This window comes from Neomonachus schauinslandi, chromosome 15, assembly GCF_002201575.2.
Source record: "Neomonachus schauinslandi chromosome 15, ASM220157v2, whole genome shotgun sequence".
In the NCBI taxonomy this organism is placed as follows: Eukaryota; Metazoa; Chordata; class Mammalia; order Carnivora; family Phocidae; genus Neomonachus; species Neomonachus schauinslandi.
Genome location: NC_058417.1, coordinates 54446641 through 54461076, shown reverse-complemented (window position 1 = coordinate 54461076; position 14436 = coordinate 54446641). Strand labels below are relative to the sequence as shown.

Below are 14436 nucleotides of genomic sequence, written 5' to 3'. Positions count from 1 at the left end.
CCGCGCGCCGCCACCGCCATGGCCGCGCCGCTGCTGGAGGACGAGCTGACCTGCTCCATTTGCCTGGGGCTCTATCTGGAGCCGGTGACGCTGGTCTGCGGCCATAACTTCTGCGGGGCCTGCATCCGGGACTGGGGGGACCGCTACGACAAGGCGTGCCCCGAGTGCCGGAAGCCCTTCCCCGACGGCGCCGAGCTGCGCCGCAACGTGGCGCTCAGCGCAGTGCTCAAGGCGATGCGCGCCGGGCCCGCCCCGGCCGCCGGCCCCGACCCTGCCCGGGCCTCTGGCTCCGCCCCGGGCGCGCGCTGCCCCCGACATGGGCGGCCGCTCGACCTCTTCTGTCGCACCGAGGGTCGCTGCATATGCAGCGCGTGCACCGTGAACGAGTGTCGCCTCCACGAGCGGGCGCTGCTGGACGCCGAGCGTCGGGAGCGCGAGGTGACACCGGGGTGCCCTGCCCTGTCTCTCTCGGCGCCCGGACTGGGGCGGGCGGCTTAAGCAGGAGGAGGCTTTGGGGATGTTTGTGCGTATTCCCCGAATAAAAGGAGAAAACAGGTGCTTGGAATAGAGATTTTGGAGCTGGTGACAGGCCCAGGGTGAGACCCCAGGACTGAGTGGCTGAAATGGAGTGAAGGAAAGGGCTCTGAGGTGAGGATGTCAAGGAGCCGAGAGCCAGTGTTGGAGGATACCCCCGTGGCTTGAGAAGTCACAGAGAATGAGGATGAGATGTTACTGCTGAGGCTCTGAGCATGAAAGTGGGTAACCCCAGCCAGCAGGTGACAGCAACAAGGAGGGAGAGAGTGGCAGATGGCACGTGCACGCCAGAGGAGCCTGTGTTTTGCTAGAGCGAGGTGAAGTGATGTGGGGTGTGAGAGGACAGATGCGCATCCCTGGGGGACAGTCAGGTAGAACCAAGAGAGAGTGACCCCTCCCCACTTCCTGCCTGTGGCACATTGTACAATGCTGGAGGCCGTGGGGCCTGGACAGAGACATTGGGCTTAGGAAGATCTATCTGATGGCTTTGGCCAGAGTATCAATTTCTCTGTCCTGTTTTCTCATCTGCGAAGTGGGGATTATGATGGCCCTTGCCTCATGAAGTGTGGCCTGGAGGAGCAGAAGCCAAACAGGCTCTTGACCAGAGGCTGGGAATGATGCTTTGTCCCGCTCCCATAAAAACACAACATTCTAACCCTCAAGGGTACCGGAAGAGTCACAAAGAGGGGTGCCCTCTTCTCCCTCATGCCCAGGGCTGGGGCTGAGGACTGGCCGGGCATTTGGAAGAACCCACCCTGCACATGTATCACACTACCCACTGGTCAAATAGCTTTGGTGCTCTGACTTGGCACCCCTTCCCTGCAAGGCTCCCGAAGCCAGGAATGTCACTCACGCCATTTATTGACCAAAGGTAGTGCGGGGTGGGTTTTCAGCCCAAAGACAGTGGGGGCTCTGCTCCAGGTTGCTCAGCCTGCAAGAGGAACTGGAAGTCAGGTTTAAAGCCCAAGGCCTCTGCTCGCCTGTGTACCTCCCCGCTCCAGTTGGAAACGGGCTTTGTCTGGGTCTCCCTGGGACTCTGACCCAGTTCACCTGGGGCTCAGACCAAGGCCGGTGTTCTGAGTGCCGGTCAACTGGTCAGCCTTGCCTGGGGTGGCACGAGGAGGGGGTGCCCCACATCTGCAGCTATTTGTTGATCGAGGTGAGGACTTCACAGCCATCCCTGGTCCCCTCTTGTCGCTTGTTCCCTGGTGGGCACCACAGGCCCAGCTGAGAGCCATGCTGGAGGTCAGCCAGCAGCAGGCCACCCAGGCCGAGAGGCAGCTGAAGGAACTGCAGCAGCAGAGAAGCCAGATCCAGGTACAAGGCCTATCTGTGCGTCCTCATGCTGTGTCCTTCAGGCAGCCACCAGTCACTCCCTGGGACACTGGGTAGTAGATGTGAGCTACCTTGAAAATGCCCCCGGACCCAGGGAGGGAGGGACTGAGCAGGGTGGGGGGAAATGTTCCAGGGACCCTGGCTACCCGCATCCCCCACCCCTCAGCCCAGTGGGCAGCCTTGGCCCTGGCCACCCTAGGCCACTGCTTCGCCCATGCAGAGCTCGGCCTGCAGCCTGGCCTCCGTGATCTCTGGCAAGTTCAGCTGCCTGCTGCAGGCCCTAGAGATGCGACGGGCCTTGGCACTGAAGGACATCAAGGTGGCCGAGACCCAGGCGCTAGCACAAGCCCAGGATGGAGAAGAGCGACTACAGGGCCACCTGGAGGCCCTGGCTAGTTACGACCGCGGGGTCCAGGACCTCCTGGAGCTGCTGGATGACCGGACCTTCCTCCAGGTACCAGACCTCAGGGCAGCAGGTTGGGGGGACGAGCATCCCTGCACCTGGCGCACAGGCTCACTGCAACTGTCCCTGGGGCTCAGGAGTCACAGCTCCTGGTGCCCCCGGGGCCTCTTGGGCCTCTGACTCCTCCGCAGTGGGACGAAGATCAGCAGCTGGCCGGCCTGAAGGAGTCACTGAGCCGGCTGTGTGACCTCCTCCTGGATGAGGGGGGCCACCCCAGAGCACCAGCTGAGGCTGCTGATTTGGGCCCCGTGGGTAAGGTTGGCCCCACGGTAGGGGGAAAGGGGGATCAGGACTCTGCCCCCCACGAGCTCCCCTCCTCATCACTGCCCTAACACTTCTTTGCCTCCCAGAGACCCCAGGTCCCCTGGCACCAGTCCCGAGTCCGGTTTGTCCACTGAGGAGGAAACTCTGGCAGAGTAAGGAGACCAGCAAGCGTGTGTGTGCACATGCACGTGTGCATTGTGCGTTCGTGTGTGCGTGTGTCAGTGGGTGGGTGTGTACCTGTTGGCGGGGGGCACATGCTGCGACTGCCCCGCCCGGGATGTCTGCTCCATGCCCGTCCCCCCTGCTGCACACCTGTCGTAGGATGCCAGCCTCTCACACGTGGGGCCAGTAGAGCACATAAGGAGATTCTGGGCCTGCAAACCCGGGCTCAGCTGTGAGTCTTCCACTCGTTACCAAGTCAGGTTACCTTGGGGAGCCTCAGTTTTTTCCTCTTTGAAATGAGGTGAATGGAAGGTTCCACTCGCAGGCCGCCTGCTGTGGTGACGTCACCACTTGCTGGTCGCCTGACGGACGCGTGGCTTTGCACTGGTGGAGCTCCAGGTGCCATCTGTCCCCCTGGGGACAGGACTGTGGACGTGCACAGGAGCCTGCCCGCTCACCTTCCGTCCGTCCGTCCGTCCCTGACAGATTATCGCAATCTGACCTTCGATCCGGACAGCGCCAATCGCCACCTCTACCTGTCTCGTCAGGACCAGCAGGTAAAGCACCGTCACAAGCCCCGGGACCTGGCCGGGCCAAGCAGCTTCGAGCTCTGGCAGGTGCGCTGTGCCCAGAGCTTCCAGAACGGGCGACACTACTGGGAGGTGCACGCATCTAACCACTCGGTGACCCTGGGCGTCGCCTATCCGGACCTGACGCGGCACAGGCAGGGGCCCCACACAGACAACATCGGGCGTGGGCCAAGCTCCTGGGGGCTCTGTGTTCAGGAGGACAGGGCGCAGGCTTGGCACAACGGGGAGGCCCAGCTCCTCCCAAGGGTGTCGGGGCAGCTCCTGGGCATGGACTTGGACCTGGCCTCTGGCTGCCTCACCTTCTACAGCCTGGAGCCCAAGGCCCAGCCCCTGCATACCTTCCATGCCATCTTCACCCAGCCCCTCTACCCTGTCTTCTGGCTCCTGGAGGGTAGGACCCTGACCCTGTGCCATCGGCCTGAGGCCAAGCTCCCTCCGGAGCTCCAGGAAGAGGCCTCAGAGCCCAGCTGAGGAAGGCACAGGATGGAGCTCTAGGCCAGGGACAGCTGCCACCATGCCTGTGTACCCAAAAGCTGCCCAGCCCCTAGCTTGGGGACCTGAGGCCACAGCTATAAGGGGACCAGCTTTGGGCCAGAAGATCGACTCAGAACTAGGCTGGGCCACTTGGAAAGAGAGATTGGGAGGGAGCCCCGAAACCGGAGTTCACTCTTCCAGCATCATTGAAGGGCACGGGGACTAGGAAGGGACTAAACCGGGAGGACCCTGCCTGAGCAGAGCCTGCTTCTAGGCGCTGCCTGGGCATCCGAGGTTGATGCCGCCCCCGTGGGCTCCTGGTCCTGCAGGAGAGCGTGCGCGGTTCGGGCCTCGCCACACAGTGTGGCAAATACACACTCCGCTGTCACGGGCCTCCCGTGAAGGTGACGGAGATCAGAGGAATTGGGGGGGGGGGGTTTGGGGGTGCCACAAAACACAATTCCTAGAGAAAAGTGATTTTTACCTCCTTCCTCCTTCTTTTTTTTTTTCTTAACATTTTGGTATATCTTAGTTTCTTTTGTACATACTTGTGGTTGCATTTTAAAAACACTTATGTTTTTTGCATTTTTTAATTTAGCATAACCATTTTTCACAGTATTAATATTTTCCCCTGAATGATTACCATATAAACGGTCTCTCTAATGACTACCAGAATTTATTTCCCTAATACAGGTGTCCTCTGCCTTACAAAAGTTCAAGTTCTGCCACTTTGCTTTCATAAAAGACCTACATTAGCATGGTTTCTGATTTCTTTTGGTGAGTGCAGACAGGTGCTAATGGAGGTCTTTGTAAAGCAAAGTGGCAGAACCTCAACTTTTGAAAGCCAGGGGTACTCTCTGCTTATGAAAGATTTCATAAGGACGCTCTGCTTTTGGATACTGCAGGGGAACCCGTATCCAACTTTGAAATTATTTGAGGCTGTAAAAATTTCACCCCGATGCGTATTTTTGAGCAGGAAACTTTGACCATATCCATGGCTATGTATGTAGGCTGAATTCCCAGTGGACTTGCTCAACAGAAAAATAGTAAGGGGCACCTACCTGGGTGGCGCAGTCAGTTGAGCGTTTCTTGGTTTCTGCTCAGGTGGGGATCTCAGGGTCGTGATGCCAGGGTCTGCTTAAGACTTCTTCTTCCTGGGGCGCCTGGATGGCTCAGATGGTTGAGTGTCTGCCTTCGGCTCAGGTCATGATCCCGGGGTCCTGGGATCCAGCCCCGCATCAGGCTCCTGGCTCAGCGGGGAGCCTGCTTCTCCCTCTCCCTCTGCCTCTCCCCCTGCTCATGCTCTCTCTCTCTTTGTATTTCTGTGTCTCAAATGAATAAATAAAAAAAAAACTTTCAAAAGACTCTTTCTCCCTCTCCCTGCCCCTCCCCCTTAAGTAAACAAAATCTTAAAAGATAATAATAATGAGCACTTGAAGATTTTATTATTTTTTTTTTAAGATTTTATTTATTTATTTGACAGAGAGAGAAACAGCGAGAGAGGGAACACAAGCAGGGGGAGTGAGAGGGAGAAGCAGGCTCCCCGCAGAGCAGGGAGCCCGACGCGGGACTCGATCCCAGGACCCTGGGATCATGACCTGAGCCGAAGGCAGTCGCTTAACCGACTGAGCCACCCAGGCGCCCTGAAGATTTTATTTTTATACAAATGGCCAAAATGAAGCAATCTCGAGTCAGGCGGACCCTTCCCCTCCTCGCCCCTACCAGCCAGCTTAGCCGGACACAGCCTCAGCCCCTGTCCCCTCTACCCAGGGGAAGGGGATTAAGTGCAGTGATGTGTATAGGTTCCAGGACAGTGCTGGCTTCCTTTGTTTTTGTTTTCCCTACTCAGAATGTGCTTTCCTGACGATCCCTGGACATACGTTTGTTAGTGTTTCTGGAAGTGGGTGCTGGGACCTGAAGCAGCTGTAATTCTATTACTTAAAACATTTCACGGGCGCCTGGGTGGCTCAGTTGGTTAAGCGACTGCCTTCGGCTCAGGTCATGATCCTGGAGTCCCGGGATCGAGTCCCGCATCGGGCTCCCTGCTCAGCAGGGGGTCTGCTTCTCCCTCTGACCCTCTTCCCTCTCGTGCTCTCTGTCTCTCATTCTCTCTCTCTCAAATAAATAAATAAAATCTTTAAAAAAAAAAAACAAAACATTTCACTTCTTGATCTGAGTGGTGGTTACAAGGATATTGGCTTTATAACTTTATGCTGTACATGTATGTTTTATATACTCATGAATAATTGTTTTACGATAATTTTTTTAAAGGATAACACATGCAAAAACACATACTCCAAAAAAAAAACCCCAAAATTTTTTATTTGTGAAGAATACATCTCTCTCCCACATTGTAACGTGGCCCCGGCCACGGCCGGGGCTGCACACTCTGTCCTGCGGGTGCCTCCCCAGCCTGTGGCTCTCCGTTCAAGGGCGGGGCCAGGCCTCTGATCAGTACAGCCTGGACAATGAGCTTCTAGGAGGACTCCTAAATTGGGGACTCCCCAAACATGGGGAGAGGGCTCTCGCACCAGGCAGGCTGACAGAGCGCAGCTGGGTTGCCAGTTGCTGAGAGACCCAGCAGGGGAGGAAGCAGGGTTGGGCTGGCCACGTGACTGGCACTGCTGGCCATCCACATACAGGTTCTGACCATCAGCACCACCAACCCACCCGCCATCCCAAAGCCCCAGCATGCATGTCTGACAGGCGGTGCCCACACTCTGAAAGGGAGAGACAAAGGAAGAACAGACCCCTTCTGCTTCCATGGTGGGAAGGATTTGGGGTCTTCATTCTATGAGATGACTTTTTATCAGGTTGTTAGTCCTCTTCTGTGTTGTTCTGGAGGAGTGTTCCTTATTGTGACCGTTCACTTTTATTTACATATGATGAGATGCTACTGCCCTTTTTGTAGAAAACTACCCAGTTTTGTAGACTGTGCTTTTCAAGTAGGTGTGGGGCAAGTATGTGCAAATTGTTGGAAAGCTGCTTCAAATGAAATGCCCTCAATCCACCCAATTCTGACAGAAGTCTGTCTCCTCTCTGGGAAAAACGCATTGGGAGAGAGGGGAAAAAGAGCATGGACTTTGGGGTATAACGTTTGTAAGGGGGATACATTTGATTAGCCTGTGGGTGTTTCCAGCATATCTGCCCCACCCCTTTAGTATCTGGGCTTCTGAGGCAGAATCAGGAGGCACACCACAGCAGGGCAGGGGGACAGGAGAGATTTTAAAAGACAGGGGCCTTAGGTGCCAGGGGAGTTGAGGGAGTTGGATTGGAGGCTGCTGTTCTCCAGGCAGGAAGGGATAGGAGGGAACAGCATAGTGACTGTAGGAGATGTGGCTTCAAGTAACATGGGACTGGAAGCTAGAAGACAGTGGAGCCAGGCTTTCTGAGGGCAAAGGATTTCCATTCCAGGACTTCATACCCAGCCAAACAGTCAGTGTCAGAGTATGAACAAAAACCTTTGGGGGCACTTTCACACCCATTCTCAGAAAGCCCCCAGAGGATGTGCTTTTCGAAAGTAAAGAGGTAAAGTCAATGAAGGGGAAGGAAGACCTGGGACCCAAGCAACAGGGAGTTCAACACAGAAAAGAAGTGATAAAGAATTGAAGTCTCCAGAAACTTGAGCGTGAACATCCACAGGACGTTCAAGGCTTATGAGCACGTGCTTTATGGATGAGGAGGTAAATGCTAAAAGAAACGTAAGTTATTGAAACCAGCGGTCATGGGAGCAAGCATCTGGAGTAGGTGGGGCACAGAACTGCCAGCTTTTGTTATAAGCCTCATTAAATTGTTTACTTTTTGGAGAACAGCAAATAAAGCCTAACCCCAGCAGGAGAAGAGAATAAAGATTAGAGCAGAAGTCAATGAAATAGAAACCAAAAGAACAGTAGAACAGATCAACAAAACTAGGAGTTGGTTCTTGGGAAGAATTAGTAAGATCGATAAAGCCCTGGCCAGACTTACCAAAAAGAAAAGAGAAAGAACCCAAATAAATAAAATCATGAATGAAAGAGGAGCGAACACAACCAACACCAAAGAAATACAATTATAAGAACGTATTATAAGGGGCGCCTGGGTGGTTCAGTCGTTAAGCGTCTGCCTTCGGCTCAGGTCATGATCCCAGGGTCCTGGGATCGAGCCCCGCATTGGGCTCCTTACTCAGCGGGAAGCCTGCTTCTCCCTCTCCCACTACCCCGCTTGTGTTCCCTCTCTCTTACTGTGTTTCTCTCTGTCAGATGAATAAACAAAATCTTAAATAAAAAAAAATAAGCAACTATATGCCAACAAATTAGGCAATCAGGAAGAAATGGGTATATTCCTAGAAACTAAACTACCAAAACTGAAACAGGAAGAAATTAAAAACCCGAACAGACCCTTAACCAGCAAGGAAATTGAAGCAGTAATAAAAAATCTTCCAACAAACAGCCAGACGGCTGCCCAGGGGAATTTTACCAAACATTTAAAGAAGAAGTAATACCTATTCTTCTGAAGTTGTTTCAAGAAATATAAATGGAAGGAAAACTTCCAGACTCTTTCTGTGAGGCCAGCATTACCTGGATCCCCAAACGAGACAAAACCAGACCTTGATCCCAAACCCCACCAAAAAGGAGAATTTCAAACCAATATTCTTGATGAACATGGATGCAAAAATTCTCACCAAGATACTAGCCAATAGGATCCAACAGTACATTAAAAAAGATTATTCACCATGACCAAGTGGGATTTATTCCTGGACTGCAAGGGTGGTTCAACATCCACAAATCAATCATTGTGATACACTACATTAATAAATGAAAGGACAAGAACCATATGATCCTTTCAATAGATGCAGAAAAAGCATTTGACAAAGTACACGCATCCTTTCTTGATTAAAATTCTTCACAGTGTAGGGTTAGAGGGAACATACCTCAATATCATAAAAGCCATATGCAAAAAGCCCACAGCGAGTATCATTCTCAAGCGGAGCTTTTCCCCTAAGGTCAGGATCACCTTAGGCAGGGATGTCCACTCTCACCACTGTTGTTTAACATAGTACTAGAAGTCCTAGCCTAAGCAATCAGGCAGCAAAAAGAAATAAACGGCATCCGAATCAGCAAAGAAGAAGTCAAACTCCCACTCTTCACAAATGACATGATACTCTATGTGAAAAACCCAAAAGACTCCACCCCAAAATTGCTAGAACTCATACAAGAATTCAGCAACGTGTCAGGAGATAAAATCAATGCACAGAAATCAGTTGCATTTCTATACACTAACAATGAGACAGAAAAAAGAAATTAAGGAGTCACTAGGAATAAACCTAACCAAAGAGGCAAAGGATATGTACTCTGAAAGCTATAGAACACTCATGAAAGAAAGTGAGGAAGACACAAAGAAATGGAAAAACGTTCCATGCTCTATGGATTGGAAGAACAAATATTGTTAAAACGTCTATGCTATCTAGAGCAATCTATATGTCAATGCAATCCCTATCAAAATACCATCAACATTTTTCACAGAGCTGAAATAAATAATCCTAAAATTTGTATGGAACCAAAAAAGACCCTGAATAGCCGCAGGAATGTCGACAAAGAAAACCAAACCTGGTGGCATCACAATTCTGGACTTCAAGCTATATTACAAACCTGTATTCATCAAGACAGCCTGGTACTGGCACAAAAACAGACACATAGATCAGTGGAACAGAATAGAAAATCCAGAAATGGACCCTCAATTCTATGGTCAACTAATCTTTGACAAAGCAGGAAAGAATATCCAATGGGAAAAAGACAAGTCTCTTCAACAAATGGTGTTGGGAAAATTGGGCAGTCACATGCAGAAGAATGAAACTGGACCATTTCCTTCACCATACACAAAAATAGACTCAAAATGGATGAAAGACCTAAATGTGAGACAGGAGAATCCTGTCAGAATCCTAGAGGAGAACACAGGTAGCACCCTCTTCGACCTCAGCCGCAGCAACTTCTTCTTAGAAACATCGCCAAAGGCAAGGGAAACAAAGGCAACAATGAACTATTGGGACTTCATCAGGACAAATTTTGAAAGCAAAGGAAACAGTCAACAAAACCAAAAGACAACCGACAGAATGGGAGAAGATATTTGCAAATGCCTTATCAGATAAAGGGCTAGTATCCAAAATCTATAAAGAACGTATCAAACTCAACACCCAAAGAACAAATCATCCAATCAAGAAATGGGCACAAGGGGCGCCTGGGTGGCTCAGTTGTTAAGCGTCTGCCTTCGGCTCAGGTCATGATCCCAGGGTCCTGGGATTGAGCCCCACATCGGGCTCCCTGCTCAGCGGGAAGCCTGCTTCTCCCTCTCCCACTCCCCCTGCTTGTGTTCCCTCTCTCACTGTGTCTCTCTCTGTCAAATAAATAAATAAAATCTTAAAAAAAAGAAAGAAAGAAAGAAAGAAATGGGCACAAGACACGAACAGACATTTCTCCAAAGAAGACATTCAAATGGTCAACAGACACATGAAAAAATGCTCAACATCACTCAGTATCAGGGAAATACAAATCAAAACCACAATGAGATACCACCTCACACCAGTCAGAATGGGCAAACTAACAAGTCAGGAAACAACGGATGCTGGTGAGGATAAGGAGAAAGGGGAGCCCTCCTACACTGTTGGTGGGAATGCAAGCTGGTGCAGCCACTCTGGAAAACAATATGGAGGTTCCTCAAAAAGTTGAAAATAGAGCTACCCTACAACCAAGCAATTGTACTACTAGGTATTTACCCCAAAGATACAAATGTAGTGATGTACCTGCATCCCAATGTTTATGGCAGCAATGTACACAATAGCCAAACTATGGAAAGAGCCCAGATGTCCATCGATAGATGAATGGATAAAGAAGATGTGAGATACACACACACACACACACACACAATGGAACATTACTCGGCCATCAAAAAAATGAAATCTTGCCATTTGCAATGACGTAGGTGGAACTAGAGGGTATTATGCTAAGTGAAATAATTCAATCAGAGAATTAATATGATTTCACTCATGTGGAATTTAAGAAACAAAACAGAGGAACATAGGGGAAGGGAGGGAAACATAGAACAAGATGAAATCAGAGAGGGAGACAAACCATAAGAGACTCTTAATCATAGGAAACAAACTGAGGGTTGCTGGTGGGGGATGGGGTAACTGGGTGATGGGCATTAAGGAGGGCCCATGATGTAATGAGCACTGGGTGTTATATACAACTGATGAATCACTGAACTCTACCTCTGAAACTAGTAATACACTCACTCTATGTTAATTAATTGAATTTAAATTTAAAAAATTTAATTACTTTTTAAATTCTATTATTTTGAAATGAATACAAATCAAAAATTGTAAAGTACATCAAAACGGGGTGCCTGGCTGGCTCAGTTGGAAGAGCATGCGACTCTTAATCTTGTGGTCATGAGTTTGATCCCCACGTTGGGTGTAGAGATCACTAAAAAATAAATAAATAAACTTTAAAAAATGTACATCAAAACCATTCAGTGCTACCATGGGACATGGCTTGGGTCCCATTTCAATTTCATAGATGCAAGCGAGGCTGGGAATGGCTTGCTCATTACTCCCATTTGCTGGATGGCTTTTGCTTGGTTTTGCTTCAGTTTGACCTTTTTCTTTTCCTTTCAAGCAGTACTGCAGCCCTGTAGATAGGTTCATATATGAGGTTTAGGATTATTTTCAGGTTGCACTTTCTGGGTTTAAATTCTACCTCCTCCACTGGAAGAGTTGTGTGACCTCTGGCAAGATACGTAACCTGTCAGAATTCCATTTCTCATCCTTCATGACATAGTTCTTGCAAGGGCAGAGTGAGATGCAGGCATGAACATGCTCCTACAGACCTCAAAAGTGCCAGTTACCTTTTCCCCTTAAGAGCCAATTCATTTCAAAAAAGAATTACTCTGTCGGACAGCCTTAAAGCTACAATAATGGAAATGAAGTATTAAAACACCACCATCTTGAAAATCACAACTCTATGCTTTCCTAGGGAAGCCGATCTTCCTGAGCAGGCTCTGGTCTGGGAAGCAGAAGGCCGGCTGGCGCTTATCCATGTACATGTCCCAACCCAAGTGGCACCCCTCACCCCTGCAAAACCAGGCGTGTCTGTGGTCTCAGCAAGCCCCTGCAGCCTGGCTGCCAGGCCTTGGAGCAGGGTGGTGCTGATGCCCGAGCCTCCAAACTGTTCCTGGGTCTTGGCAAACAAGAGATAGTCATGATCAAGTAGCGATCCCAGTGGAAACCAACGTATGGAACTCATTACTCGCCTTCCTGCCAAACTGGGCACACCCAGGGTGGTTCCACTACTCCTCTGCTGGAAGAGCTTTTCCCGCACTAGTTTCTGCACGCCTTCGTCCTAGCAACCCATGAAAGCCCAGCTCAGATGCTACTTCCTCCACAAGGCCCTCTACAATCTGTCCCCTCTTCCCGTGAGTTCCCCCTGGATTGCACCCCTCATTTAATATTTCATAGATCTTCGTTTTCTTCTCTCCTTCCAGGAAAGACTCAAGGAGGCTCTGCATAACATCTTCCTAAATTAGACATTCTTACCTGGGGGTCTTGGTGAGAAAATCCTCTGTAGTTTCACTCTTCTCTAAACTGAAATTTCGCATTTCTTTCTGTAACAAATGGAGAGAATACACCAGAGCGGAGTTAGCAATTCTGTGACTTGTCACCAATAGAAATTACAGATAGTTCCATAGCACATTATGTGGTGACACGGAACCTGAAATGTCACTTACATTCATCACTATTTCAAAAATACATTACTAGGCCTCCGTCAGATATTGTTATTTATTGTGTTAAAGAAACACAGATATCACAAATTTATTTTTTTAATTATTTTGTACCTGTATTTCAGTGCAATCGGTTTCCATGAAATCCTATGCATTTTGTTTTGTACAATTAAAAGCATTACTTTGGAAAGGGCTGCACCTGGCATCGAGAGGGGCCCTGGTGATGAGAAAGGTTAAGCCCCACTTCTGGATGGAACCCTCCTGACCCTTTTATTCCTTCCTCTTTATACTCTCGTCAGCAGGAGGCTTGGAGGGTAAGGAAGAATTGTCTCAATTATTCTATATTTTTTAATGAACTTTTAATTTTAGAATAGTTGGAAACATACAAAAAAGTTGCAAAGATAACTCAGAGTTCGCAGATACCTCACTCCTAATTCCCCTTTTGTTAACAGCTTACATGATTATGGTGCATTTGTCACAATTAAGAGCCAATATGGGGTGCCTGGGTGGCTCAGTCATTAAGGGTCTGCCTTCGGCTCAGGTCATGATCCCAGGGTGTTGGGATCGAGCCCCGCATTGGGCTCCCTGCTCAGCGGGAAGCCTGCTTCTCCCTCTCCCACTCCCCCTGCTTGTGTTCCCTCTCACGCTGTGTCTCTCTCTGTCAAATAAAGAAATAAAATCTTCTTAAAAAATTATTAAAAAAACAATTAAGAGCCAATATTGATATATTTTATTAACTATAGTCCGTAATTTATTCAAATCTCCCTAGTTTTCTCCTAACAACCGTTTTCTCTCTCAGGAGTACATCCAGAATACATATAACATTTACTCATCACATCTCCTGAGGCTCCTCATGGCTGGGACAGTTTCTCAGACTGACACCCCCACTTTTTTTGTTTTTTGGTCCCTTTTTATGATAATCTTGAAGGTTTTGAGAAGTATTAGTCAGGTATTCTGTACACTGTCCACTGAGATTTGTGTGATGTTTTATTTTTATTTTTGTTAAGATTTTTTTATTTATTTGTCAGAGAGAGATCCAAGTAGGGAGAGCAGCAGGCCCAGGGAGAAGCCGACTGAGCTGAGCAGGGAGCCTGATGTGGGCTCGATACCAGGGATCATGACCCAAGCCGAAGGCAGAGGAACAAACGACTGAGCCACCCAGGCGCCCCTGTGTGGTGTTTTGATCATGATTAGACTGGGTTATGGGTTTGGGGGAGGAAGACCATATCATCCCAGGTACTTACTGTCAACATGACCTTGATCACCCAGCTGGGGTCAAGCTTGCCAGGCTTCACCACCGTAAAGTGACTTTTTTGCTCCCTTTGGAAGAAAGTCACTATGCACAGCCCGCATTAAAGGAGTGGAAAACCAGGCTCCATCTCAGAGTATCTACAACTATTCTGCATTCTTCTCAATGGGAAATATGCCTATGCTTCTTCATTTATTTTCCCAGTCATTTATTTATATCCGTATGCACTCATGGATGTTTATTTTATAGTTTGGGTTATAAGTCAATGCTACTTTATTTTGTTGCCATTTTATTTATCTTTTTAATTCTTTTTTTTTTTTAAGATTTGATTTATTTGATAGAGAGAGACACAGAGAGAGCAGGAACACAAGCAGAGGGAGTGGGAGAGGGAGAAGCAGGCTTCCCGCTGAGCAGGGAGCCCGACGCGGGGCTCGATCCCCAATAAATAAAATCTTTTAAAAAAAGAATTAAAAAGGGGCACCTGGGTGCCTCAGTCGTTAAGCGTCTGCCTTCGGCTCAGGTCATGATCCCAGGAACCTGGGATCATGACCTGAGGCGAAGGCAGACGATTTACCGACTGAGCCACCCACCCAGGCGCCCCGCCATTTTATAGT

At 49.2% G+C, this 14436-nt stretch overlaps 1 protein-coding gene across 3 annotated transcripts; it reads left to right on the top strand.

The window, feature by feature from the left end:
• Positions 1-4945, top strand: TRIM65 (tripartite motif containing 65). 3 transcript variants are annotated; one of them, XM_021680850.1, is made up of 6 exons: positions 1-438; positions 1756-1851; positions 2090-2323; positions 2467-2584; positions 2683-2748; positions 3245-4945. In XM_021680850.1, the coding sequence occupies exons 1-6, from the start codon at positions 19-21 to the stop codon at positions 3817-3819; spliced, it is 1509 nt and encodes a 502-aa protein (XP_021536525.1). In that variant the 5' UTR covers positions 1-18; the 3' UTR covers positions 3820-4945. The 3 variants fall into 3 exon arrangements, with proteins under 3 accessions (XP_021536525.1, XP_021536524.1, XP_044777574.1); XM_021680849.1 differs by having other exon boundaries at positions 2410-2584; XM_044921639.1 differs by lacking the exon at positions 2683-2748 and having other exon boundaries at positions 2410-2584.
• Positions 4946-14436: the final 9491 nt, after the last annotated feature.

Bases quoted from the DNA above. Each gene is read 5' to 3' on its own strand.
- TRIM65 (XM_021680849.1), top strand. From the start codon at position 19: ATGGCCGCGCCGCTGCTGGAGGACGAGCTGACCTGCTCCATTTGCCTG. The intron at 1,852-2,089 runs GTACAAGGCCTA...TCGCCCATGCAG, and splicing joins AGCAGAGAAGCCAGATCCAG to AGCTCGGCCTGCAGCCTGGC. The intron at 2,585-2,682 runs GTAAGGTTGGCC...TTTGCCTCCCAG, and splicing joins TGCTGATTTGGGCCCCGTGG to AGACCCCAGGTCCCCTGGCA.